Raw genomic sequence first — 13,257 nt, forward strand, 5'->3', positions numbered from 1 at the left:
CTTTTGAGACAATCTTAGTTTAAGAAGCAAAGTATTAAAAATTATGAAATAATTTGTTACAGGTTTTATTGTTAAAATCAATCACATGAAACCCAAAATAATTATGTAAACAAGTTTTAAAACTAATATAACCCATAAAAAGTAGCAGGATATATTTTATGTTTTCAGTATTTTCATTAGCTTTTTCCTTAAAATATTTATGCCATTGTTCTGGCTTTGAATGTGGATAGTTTTCCTGATATGAAGTTGTTACTCAAAGTTTGGATCAAAAAAAGAAAACAAAAATCTTCCAAAATACTTAATGTGAGAAATATGTGTCTAATCTTTGGATATCAAGTTGGTTGGAAAGAGTTTAGTTCAGATCAATGATAAAACAAGAGAATTGCAGGAGGCATTGGAGATAATTATAACTTTGTAGAAATATATGTAAATATCTCTCTGAACAAAAAGGAAAAGGTAAGGCTTAATCTTTAAAGAACTGAAAATATGTTATTAAAAAATTCTTAGCAAATTGCTTTTGCTCTCTTCTTCTCCTAATCAAGACTTTTTCCTTTAAATGGCATGACAGCATCTGCATTTGATAAAAATCAAATAAAATATTTCCTTAGAAACAGATGGCACTGGTTTTAATTCTTTGTGGCCAGTTCAGGTATTATGAGAATGAATTATGACGTAAGTGAACTATGCATGTAAAGTGCCTTGTAATAAAAGATTTGAATAAATCTAAATTTTGGGTTACCTGTTTCATCTATATTAGTTCCTCTCCTCTGCTAGAACATAAAAATCAAATGCCTTCATCTCTGTGGCTGCTTGATATTAAGGTCAGGATTTCCTTCTTTTCCTGCATAGGTGCTGAGGTGCCTTAGTTATTTTAGGGGTTAAAAGCTGTAGCCACTGATGCGTATATATGAGGCTGTATTCATAGAACACGGCTTGTAGCCTGACTCAAGCTATTACAGTCTAGCAACAAGGACCAATAGAAAGAGAAGAAGATCCAAGAAAGCTGAGGTAAGCACAAACTCTGAAGCAATGTCAAATTAGAAGCAATAGCTAATAAGGTGTGTATGGAAATACATCTGGGAATACTAGTATGTACTTCCAGTTTTATGTGCTGCTAATTCTGAGGAGGACAGGAAGCAAACACAGTGGTTAGCAGCCAAAAACTCTGAATTTACAGTGATTTCTTACTGGCTTCAGATAGCTCCAGGAACTTGACTAACAAGGTAAATTGCTTTATATTCCTTTTTTAAAATGTTATTAAGGTTATGAATATTTACACAGTAAATAAGGTTGTCATTTCACTGTGTAAAAGAGAGATGTTATTCTTTAGAAATATTTTATTTGCTTTTTTTTTTTTGGAATGTTTCCAGGTAGCAGTGTCTGGGGCTGGAAGATCTGTAGGATACTGCACTTGTTACTGTTAGTGACAATGTTGAAAACGATTAAATTACTACAGATCTTATGCAGCAACTTAGCTGAGCTCTTATTCTTACTGGTGCATTAATCCTATGAGAGTCTTTACTTTTTATATAAATACTATTTTTAAAAAACTAACCTAATTTTGACCAGAAATTTCACCTAGAAGTCTCTTGACTCAGTATTGTAAAATGCTTGTTAATTTTCATCAGGTAACAAGCAAGATAACAGAGTTTTTAAAGCATTGTTTTTGTGCTATGCAAATATTTCTTTTTGGATTACAGATAAATTATCAGTAATGATTTTGTTCATAATTTAATGGTGGAAGAGGTTAAACAAAACAAATAATTAAGCAGGTAAAATAGATACAAGATGCATGAGTGTATATAAAATAATTTGGTTAGGATTTACTTTTTATGGATATGATTTGCTTAGAACTTATTTTTTGTGTCATTTAGATAGGGCATTTGTTTTGTGTGTTTGCTTTAGAAAAGAAAATTTGTAACTTTGAATATGAGAGAGTGAATGAGGCAGGGAATGGACTAGCCAAACATATTCCCTCCAAGCTTTTTAAGAATGTGCCCAACAAACAGCTGTTAAAACACTATTTGATCTTTCACTTTTCAATGAAGAAAAAAGACTCTGGAAAATCTGATCCAGATGTCATTATAATTTAAAAGAGAGCAAAACTGAAAAGGAGGTATGATTAATTTTAAAAGGAGGGGCAGTCAGTACAATAGTATTTGTATCGTCGTGGTAAAGATATCTTTTCTGAAGATTGTTCATTATGTAATGTAGATTATAAGTCTGTACAGGAAAAGTTAAACAAATTTATAAGAAGCACTGATTTAATGTCAGAAAAATGATCCCTGTTTTCAGGTTCTTTGAAATGACTTGCATGAACATCGGTTAAACTGGTAGCCAATGTGGAATCTAAGTTGAATCAGAGAAATGTTCATCAACATATAGAACTGAATTTTTTATACCTCTTATGTTACTGTTTGTTTTTTCCTTAATATGCCATGGGTAATACACTAGAGGACAGAATTTGGCTGTTTGTAAAGGAAATATTATTTTATATGCAAAACTGCTTTGTTAATCTAGTATGCTGCTAGAGAATTCTGTTGAGATACAGCTAATTGTTTTTTTCCCCTTCCAAGGCAAACACAATGATCCTAAAAGTCTATTCAAGCCTTTTGCTCTTATTCTTGGTCAATTCTGTGTGGACTCGAACTGTGAGACAAGTTTATGATGATCTGGATCCTGAGCATTGGTCTCACTACACTTCTGAGTGTCCACAAGAGTGCTTTTGTCCTCCTAGTTTCCCCAATGCATTGTACTGTGATAACAAAGGACTTAAAGAAATACCTGCAATTCCAGCAAGAATTTGGTACCTCTATCTTCAAAACAATCTAATTGAAACACTTTCAGAGAAGCCTTTTGTGAATGCCACTCATCTGAGATGGATAAATCTGAACAAGAATAAGATCACAAACAATGGAATTGAGAGTGGTGTGCTGAGCAAGCTGAAAAGACTGCTTTACTTATTCCTTGAAGACAATGAATTGGAAGAGGTGCCTGCCCCATTACCAGTGAGCCTGGAACAGCTAAGACTAGCTAGAAACAAAATTTCCAGAATACCAGAAGGAGTCTTCAGCAACTTAGAAAACCTTACTATGCTAGATCTCCACCAGAACAGTTTGTTGGACAGCGCGCTTCAAAGTGACACCTTCCAAGGACTCAACAATCTTATGCAACTCAACATAGCAAAAAATTCACTCAAGAAAATGCCTTTAAGCATTCCAGCTAACACACTGCAGCTGTTTTTGGACAACAACTCCATTGAGGTTATACCAGAAAACTACTTCAGTGCAATACCCAAAGTCACTTTTCTTAGGCTGAACTACAATAAATTATCTGACGATGGTATCCCTCCAAATGGGTTTAATGTTTCATCTATTCTAGATCTACAGTTGTCTCACAATCAGCTCACTAAAATTCCACCAATCAATGCTCACCTCGAGCACCTTCATCTTGATCACAACAAAATCAAAAGTAAGTGTGTATTGGTGGTGTGGGACCCCACCAGGACATAATTATTTTAAAGTGTCTGCTTAACTACAGAAAATGCTCTATGAAATACAGTGATTAAAATCATAGAATCGTTGAATAATTTGGGTTGGAAGGGACCTTTAAAGGTCATTTAGTGCAATCCTCCTGAAATAAGCAGAAATGTCTTCAACTAGACGAGGTTATTAAGAGACCTGTCCAACCTGATCTTGAAAGTTTTCAGGGGTGGGGCATCTATCAGCTCTCTAGGCAACATGTTTCAGTGTTTTCCTGACTTTACAGAAGCTTTGTTCTACTAAGATTTGTCTCCTCAAATGTCTTCCAACATTTTCAACTTTGTGTAAATAGGGCAAGGTTTTGTACCCAAAGCAACAGAAGCCTGTTGTCATGTCATAGTTCCATTCCTAGCACTGCTTCTGAATTCATCCAGGTAGAGTGGGGATGTGGTGGTTATGAACATCACATATTTTATGTACTAAAATTAGCTGCTCAGTAAATCCTTTGTTTCATGCCAAAAGCCAAAAAAAGAGTGATGACTTTCTATTTATTACTGCACAGAAGGAAGCTAAGCATCTATATTTATCTTCCTGTCATGGAAATTTAGTTGAATACAGAGTCTCTTACCACTCTTTAGTGCCACTGTAGTTCACAAATATACTAAAAATAACAGTTTGGCTTTTGTATGAGACAAGGACCCATGAAAGGACCTATTAATAATTTAGGTTAATTGACTGCATTTTACAAAATAAATGTATGAAGTATTGTTAAAAAATTATTTTTGTACAACTGGCATATATTTAAGTGGCCTAAAAGATTTCTAATGTTAATTAAGAATTAGGGCTCAAGACATGTTGTTTCTGAACATATTTAATTACCCCCTGGTCATGAAGGGATTTATTTTCATTATTTTACTGCAGGGCCTCAGGTGCAGGCTTTATCCTGTCACTTTAGGTGGACACTAGATTCAAATCAATGGAATGTGGTCTGTCTAGTTTAAGAAGGGGCTTGTATCTAGTTAGTATTTAAAGAGCTGCCCAATTATCTTCCTTTGAAGTTTGACAAAGCTTAAAACCATGAAAATCAACTTGTGTAGTATGTGCAAGCTTCCCAGTGATACATGGGTACCTGTGAAGCTAAATCACAATAGCTTTCCACAGGCCTTATATTCCTTAATGCCTTTGCCACTTTTCAAAATTCATTGTCGCCTTAAGCACAAAACGACTTTTAACTAAAATAATAAAGAAAAGAAATTTAATTCTTAGTAACTGCACAAAAATAGTAAAAAAAATATTAAAAAAGGCAACCTGATACCTTAAATGAAAATTAGGTATTGTGTAAGGCATATTCTAGCACATAGCATAATTGTTAAAGAGGTAGGAGTTAATGACATAGTCTTCATGGGACACTGCTCTAATAGATGATATCTCAAAGGGCCTTTAACATTACAAACAATCAATATAATTTCATTGGGCTGGAGTAACAAGATGTGACATTACTGCAGATTCATTTTGCCTTCTTAAACCCTGGAAGCTGATGATCAGTCATTGCTTTAAGATGGCCAATGTAAAGTTTTGAAAGAAGAATAACTGTAAAATCCTGAATCTGGTTTCTCCACAAAAGAGTCCTTATGAAGGTTTACTTTTATGTGTGCAGCACAAACCCTTTTTGTAATATTAATTCTCATATATTCCTGCACAACTGCAACTTCATTTTCTCTTGGTGATTGATAGTTACAATGCTGGCATTGCAAGAGCTCAGACATCAACATTTCTATGTAAATATAGTTTGCCTATGTTTTGTTGTATGTTATTGTTTAATATCAGATCTTCATATAAGTGCAAGGCCTTAATTCTCCAGAGACCATTTATGAAGATATAAGGCCTTCTTCTGAAGCCCAAGGAAGCCAGTGATAGCCTCATAGAATCATAGAATCAGCCGGGTTGGAAAAGACCTCTGAGATCATCAAGTCCAACCTTTGATCCAACACTGCCATGGTTACTAGATCATGGCACTAAGTGCCACATCCAGTCTCATCTTAAAAACCTCCAGGAATGGTGAATCCACCACCTCCCTGGGCAGCCCATTCCAATGTCTGATTACTTTCTCTGTAAAAAATTTCTTCCTAATATCCAACCTAAACATCCCCTGGCACAGCTCAAACCCGTGCCCTCTTGTCCTACTGCTGGCTGCCCGGGAGAAGAGACCAACCCTCACCTGGCTACAACCTCCTTTCAGGTAGTTGTAGAGAGTGATGAGTCCTCCCCTCAGTCTTCTCTTTTCCAGGCTGAACAACCCCAGCTCCCTCAGCCTCTCCTCACAGGACTTGTGCTCCAGTCCCTTCACCATCACTGGTCTCAATGGAACAAGAATTTCACCTGTTGTCCCTTCCCTAAGGATCTCAACACATAGAGAAAAAGAAGTACTTGAAAGTTGGAAGTAAAATCAACATAAAATCAAAATTAATTATGGCTCCAACATTTGCACCACTCTTGTTCTATGGCATTTTAAAACACACATGCTTACATATTGATCTAGGAGATGCACCTTTGAGACTCTGGGGAGATGTTAAATAATGGAAAAGAGAGTGTTAAAGGAAACAAAGAGAAGGCATGAAATGATAGTGGAACAAGTGAGCAAGGGCTAGCAGGTGGTATTACAGTGCTATGAAAGGACAGGTAAAGAGGAGTGAATATTAAGTTCCCCAGAAGAACACCAGGAGGTTGGGATAGATGCTCTGAGCTAATGTTATTTCACATGTAGAGAAAAGGAGAAGTCCTTAGGCCAAGTAGCTAAATTATGTTTCTAAATTATGAGTTTTGCTATAGAAGAAACAAGGTCTTCTTCAGTTCTTCAGCAGATATACAGTATTAGACATTAACAACAACCTTTCTGCAGTTTTCCTTTACAGCAGCTCCAGAGTCTCATCTTTAAATATTATACCACATAATAATACTGTGGACAAGCAGCAAAATTAATTTTCTTTAAATTAACTATCCTAATTTTTTATCTAATTTGGGCTAATGTATCGACCAGCTACTCAATTAATGCAAAGAGATAGACAATCATCCCATCTTAAGGAGCTGTAAATCACCTTTTGCAAACATTCATCTCTCTCTCGGTTTAAAAATAGAGTGTAAATGGTTTACTCAGGCTGAAAATCTCTACATGGGTCAGTTTAGGCAGGGTGAATTGTACTCATGTAGAAGCATAGGCCTGTCCCTCCTGCTTAAACAAAATTCAGTAATATACACATGAAGAGGATTGAAAGACAGGAAGAGGGAGGGACTCTTAGTCCTCTGATAGTTTGGGTAGGATTTACTGTTTATGAGACGAGAAAAATAAAACCCCAAACCACTTCACACCATATGTCATCAAGAAATAACTTCTTCATAGGTAACCTGTGGTCAGATAACTGTTGCCTCACTTTAAGGCTGAAGAATTAACCCAGTGAAAATAAGTGCAGTGAGATAGTTTCTAGGTCAGAGAAGACCAAGATTTAGAACACACTTGAATCCATCTTGTCTTCTACAGACAGTAGTGCTGACCAGAAAAGGTGGATATTTTCTGCTACATAATGTTGATCGCCTGTAAAACTTGTAATAGCTGCTTTCATAATGAAAACTCTCAAGCTTTCTGCTTCACACATAAAAGTAAGCTGTAGCTTGGTTCTCCCAAGAATATCAAATCTTTGCCAATATTAAACAAATTTCACAAGACAGACAAAGACATTTTGATATGACGGATATGACAAAAGTTTCAGACTTGGGTCAGCTAGATGTATTTAACTAGTTTCCATGACAAAGATAAAGTCCACTTCCAAGATGTTGCAAAAATCTAGGCAGTTGTTCAAAATAGAGTAGAGGGTTTTCTTTTGGGGAAAAAAAAGTAATTTATGTTGTGATTTTTCAAAATAGAGTGGAGGGTTTTCTTTTCGGGGAAAAAAAAGTAATTTATGTTGTGATTTTTACATCATAACATTTTTCTTATTTGGGGTAGTGTAATCAGAAGATGTGTGTATGTTATCATTGTTAAATATAAAGGGAGAAAAATTTTGGTAGAAATCTGAGTTGCTAAAAAAATATGTTTCATAAGATCTGTTACATACACATTCTCCACTAATTTTTTTTTCATTTGATCATGCCATCAGACCAATCACTAAATACCATAATTTGGTCAAAGGAATTTGACATCTTTGATAAACAAACACCACTTCGGTATTTTCTAGAATGAGCCCGTTTTGAGACTGAAATAGGGCAGCAGCTGCCTAACTATTCAACAACTGAAGACAAAATATGAAAAGCATGTTAGCCAAGTGCAGATGTAACCTAGATGAGACAATATAAAGAGCCCAAGCCATTCAACACTTACAAATATGGATAATGATTTAAGATATAGTTTCAAATTTTATCTGAACAGAAACAAACTAAGTGTGATGCATAAAGAATGTTAAGGATTTGTTGGATTTCAGATTAGGAAGAAAAATATCCCATTGTAAAATTATATTCTTGCAATTAAAACCAACTCTACTAAAGAATGTGAGAGAACAGGAAAGTACAGATGTTAAAAGTTAAAAACACTAAATGAAAATTTCCTCTGATTCAATACTGTTATCATTTTGAATGTGGGATCTTCATTAGGGAATATCATCAGCCTAAAATTAATGTAGTGTCCTTGAAATAAGATGTTCAAAACCTCTCCACATTAATCTTGTCCTGCTCTCTCAGAGGGTAGAGAGCTATTTCTCAGTGCTTACTGTGGAGTGGCCTAAATTAGTGTCCTCTCTGTCCAAATTATGCATCTCGTGGCCTTTATTCATAGTCACAGCACAGTAAATATGTGATTCACTGATTCAGATTACATTATATTAAGATGTTTTTTGCTTCATCAAAAAAGTAGTTAATTGTTGGCATTTTACAAATCTGACAGAAAAAACTGTCTCCCGTACAAATATCAGTGGAAACCTGCTTTATTATTTTCATATGAAAATGAAATATTGTTATTTTCATAACAAAATGAATTTTGTTTTCATGAACCTTTCCCACAGAAATTACCTAATATGTCGATTTACATTTTCAGGTGTCAATGGTACTCAAATATGCCCAGTTTCAATTGCCCTAGAAGAAGACTATGGTTATTACGGCAACATTCCTCGCCTCCGATACCTTCGCCTGGATGGAAATGAAATTCAGCCTCCAATTCCATTGGACATCATGATATGTTTCCGACTACTTCAAGCTGTTGTCATATAAAGATATTGCAGTGTCACTCTTGTACTGTAAGAGTGCCAAAATACAAGTTTTGCTGGAATGAAACTTGTTCTAACTCAGAAATCAAAAAATAACATCTTTATTTGACTTTAATTTTTTCTTTGCTTTTATCTTTTCTACGGCTGACAAAGTTGCTCTTCTTTCAGAAGAGATTTTGTACGGACCTGAAACATGTGCTTAACACTTTACCGTAGAATTTCTAATGGGAATATATTGAAAATCATCTGCGTAAGATCACAAATATTCCAAAGAACCTACTACATGATTCTTGTCAAATGCAACATCTGTCCTGTTAACATCATTGTTATAGACAAATTATATTTCGTTCTTTTGTTCTGTAGTAACTAACACAGTGAATTTGGGTGCATTTGGCCAAATGCATATACTAGTAAAATCATGAGCTGCATGACTACTAGTAATCAGAACTGTCAGTGTCATTTAAGATAGTGACTAGTGGTGAACAACCACTTAACATATAAATAACCCATAAATTGTTGTCATCCTTTGAAGACTGATACTTTTAAGGCAAAAAGTACATGAGGCTCAGCATCCAAAGCAACATACTGAATATATATTGTCATAGGGATTCATTCAGTGAATTATTTCAGAATTGGAGTAGACTGATCCAACTTAAATCCAGGGACAAGAGAACATGAGATGAAATCCTGTTCTGTCAAAGTACCAGTTTTATGCAATTTCATTCTTCAGTATTCCATTTCTAGCTTGACACCATTTCTTTCTGTAACTTTGCAAAAGTCATTGAATATTTGGTTCATTTTAGTTTCCACAGAGATACAACCAACAGTAATTATTACATATTTCACAGACTAGGTACTTCACAAAAAATTCAATGGCTAGTTAGTGCAATGGTGATAAAGAGAAAATTAATAAATTAAGATATACATCCCTTCCCAGTTATTTACTGAACTAGCCAAATATTTGCACAGGAATTGTATTAGTTTAACCAAATAAAAGCAACTTACAGCAGTATTTAACTATATGTGATATACATGCACATAATAAAACTGGACTGTAGAGAAGTCCAGGTATTGAGAACACAGCACATTAACAATTCATTAACAAGGGAGATATCATCAGGCAACTTTTTATGAAATCTAGTTGATTTTTTTTCTCTTTTATAATAATGGGATTTCAATAAACGACTTGAATAGTAGAATCAGTTATTCAATGTGAGAGTATAACATCCTTATTTCTGACAACCAGCACAACAAACTATCCATCAGTCACATTATTTTAGTCTTCTTGCATTCATAGATAGAGGTAATTAGTTGCTCTTTGATATCTTGCATCTATTGCTAACATTTTAAGACTGGCCTCAATAGCAAGCATTTAAAGACTATGCATGTGGTATAATTTTTACTTTGAAGATAAGGTATTTTCTTAAAAGTAGATTTTAAAAAGTGTCGAGAACTGCAGTTTCTAACATTAAATATCTTTTTATTTGAAAATCAGACCTTATTCTGCCTCAGAGCACTTGTGGAAATAACCTAGTATAGAAATCCAGCATACAAATAACCAATTCAGAAATCCTATCCAAAAAACATTTATTTTTGCTGTTCTCTTTATGTGATTGCTGAGAAACTCTTGCCCTTCTACCAAAATATTTTCTGTACATCTCTGTTCACCCAATATGAAAAAATACAGATTTAAAAAGTCTCTACAATATGTGTGCATGTTTAGCTATGTTCTTTACTCAGTAATAGCATAGTAATTTATTTCTTTGAAAAAAAAGTGATGATACTACTATTTAAATTATACCAATAATTATGTTCTTGTACTTGGAAATCAATCTCCACTTTAAACAAGGAATAAATATGTGTACTCCAAAGTAAATATTCACAGGCATATATGCATATTATCAACATTATTTACATTTCTGGTCATACAGTAAAGCATCTTGAAGTTCCTGTAAAAAAAATATGACTCTTTTAGGTACTCTTAAAGGTACACGTTAAAGGATCTCTTCCCCAAAGAGATGTCTAGCTTACATATGAGAAGGGTTGATATGTAAAATCATAAAGGGACACTAGATCATCAAGGTACTCCATTTTCTGGATAGGGTTATTATGCAATGAAACAGGAGCACATGAAATAATTTTTAACAGTTATTTTCACCAGCTGACCTGCTATTTTTCCAATACAGTGTAGTGTGGAAATCCTTATAAATTAGTTCTTCAAAGGCCAGTACTGTCTTATGGAACAATCTTAGAACACATGCAGACAGATGCTCAAGATCTCTGTCAAATCCCATTTAATCTGAGTGAAGAGAAACATTCACGATATATCCTTGGACAAAATTCTATTGGGCTGAAGAGCTACTTCTGTTAAGTGCTTGCTCTACACCTTTGATGCAACCCAGTGACTCCACATCTGAGAACTATGTAATACAGAAAAAATCTTAAGTATCCTCACTTAGGCTAATTTGTCCCATCTTGACTTTTTCCACCAAAACCAGCACTATGAATTAGAATACTAAATAGTTATATTTCTGTAATGACCTTCACAAGTAAATCAACCCTGACTGAGGGTTGTGCTGCTTTACTGAATGCACATGTCCAATTGCAACAGTCTTAATATTCTTAAACATCCTGGTGTAATTACACCTGGTTGGTGTAATTTCTCTACAGACTACAATAGCGGGCCTGAATTGCATTCTTGTGTGGAACTAAACAATGTAAGCTTTTGGCCATTACACATTCGTTTCATTCATTGTGCCAGAAGACTATAAAGGAATATGTAAAACACAGTATCTTTTTCTCAGTGTAGATGGTCATTAATACAAAGTATAAAGCATCACTGTGCTTGAAAGTCTGATGTTAATTCTCTCGAATTCTAGATTGCTCTAAAACTCCCCACGGATATTTCTTGATTTAGAAAAAAATGTGGTCTCTTCCACTGAAAGGAGTGAGGAACACACCTCTCAGCTGTCCTGTCTGAACCCCCAGCTGCCATTTGTTTTGTTTATTTGTCAGAACACATTGAAAACACTTTTGAATAGAATACCATATACAGAAACAAAGATATTTACAAGTATAACGAGCTGAGAACAAAGCAGGTCACCACAAGCACGATGCAGTCATGGTCAATCACTAACCAAACCACAAACACAGTGCTTTTTGCACAAATGCATGTTACAAATGAGTTAATTTTGAAATTAAGTTTGTTAATACAGATGTGCTATCGCCTCAGTCTAGGGTATGCACAGTTGCTCTGCAAAGAAAAGCATTAAAGCAAAATGAGAGACTCAAAAAGTAAAAAATGCCCAGACATTTCTGACATGTCTTCCAGCATGACTGGAGGTTGGATGTTGGATCTATGAAAAGGCTGTGGGGTTTTATAAACACAGTTGGTTCTGCAGGAAGAAAAGTCCTTAATAGATGCTGCCAGCATAGTTAAAAATTCAGCCATATGCATGAATTTCCCTGCTCCATACTCTAGCATTTTCTGTTTCTTTCTCAATATCCAGTTTGTTATCACTTTCTTCTTCAATATTTTTAAAGAAAAACACCACAATAACAACCATCTGTAGATGCCAGTGACCGCAGCAGGCTGTATGATACTTGAAGGAAGAAACACAAATAGTAAGAGGTAAAAATTTGGAAGAAAAGCAGAAAACCAATTTGCATGTTTGCAGTTATAACTCCAACACATATTCTGTGTCATTGAAGGGATTTTCAGTCACCCTTGTTGCACCCAAATAGTTTCCAACATTTGCTATCTAGTTTCATTACCTACCTGGAATCAGATTACTGTAACATCTAGATTTCTGTGTTGATTGTTAAACAGCTAATATCCCTATTTTGCCATGTGTGGCTGAGAAACTTTGACATTGTTGAAGTCAGCAAGTTAACGTCCTTCTTTTGATTTAAAGCCTCCTCAATAATTGCATTTTTTTTACACAGAATTGCTTACTCATTTAAACATGAAGGAAAACTCTACAGGGCACCACACTGTCTCTATAGTGGTGTGCAGGAATAGTAGCAAACATTTCCAGGCAAGTGTATGAAGCAATATCCATCACTGGCATCACGTTCTACCCTAGCTAATTTACTATTTTAGTAGAAGTAATATGCTGCCAAGTCCTCTGCTTGCTCTATCAGTGTTAGTTCCAACAATCCTATACTGTAATGAATTTAAAACCTTTCCCAACACAGTTGTTACACTCCCTGCACTGTTGCCTGAATGTTCTTCTTACTGTTTTTATCTTGGTTTCTGTCATATTAGGAGTACAGAGGAGGGCCACTGAGTTGATCAGAGAGTTGGAATGCCTCTCCTATGAAGACAGGCTGAGAGAGTTGGGGTCATTCAGCCTGCAGAAGAGAAGGCTTCAGAAAAGTTGTGGATGCTCCATCCCTGGAATTGCTCAAGGCCAGGTTGGGTGGGGCTCTGAGCCATCTAGTCGAATGGAAGGTTTGCTGTTTATGGCACGGCAATTGAAACTAGATGGTCTTCAAGGTCCCTTCCAATCTAAACCACTCTATGA

General features: G+C 35.2%; 1 protein-coding gene across 1 annotated transcript; it reads left to right on the plus strand.

Annotated features, from left to right (window-relative positions):
- The first annotated feature begins 2,585 nt into the window (after window positions 1–2,585).
- KERA (keratocan) lies at window positions 2,586–8,803 on the plus strand. The gene is made up of 2 exons (XM_064656922.1): window positions 2,586–3,471; window positions 8,563–8,803. Exons 1-2 carry the CDS (start codon window positions 2,586–2,588, stop codon window positions 8,733–8,735), a joined length of 1,059 nt encoding a protein of 352 aa, XP_064512992.1. The 3' UTR covers window positions 8,736–8,803.
- Window positions 8,804–13,257: the final 4,454 nt, after the last annotated feature.

This window comes from Pseudopipra pipra, chromosome 5, assembly GCF_036250125.1.
Source record: "Pseudopipra pipra isolate bDixPip1 chromosome 5, bDixPip1.hap1, whole genome shotgun sequence".
Classification (NCBI taxonomy): domain Eukaryota; kingdom Metazoa; phylum Chordata; class Aves; order Passeriformes; family Pipridae; genus Pseudopipra; species Pseudopipra pipra.

What these genes read in the sequence shown, in the direction of transcription:
- KERA (XM_064656922.1), top strand. Translation starts at nt 2,586, where the DNA reads ATGATCCTAAAAGTCTATTCAAGCCTTTTGCTCTTATTCTTGGTCAAT. An exon ending in TGATCACAACAAAATCAAAA is followed by an intron (nt 3,472 to 8,562) that starts GTAAGTGTGTAT and finishes TTACATTTTCAG; the next exon opens with GTGTCAATGGTACTCAAATA.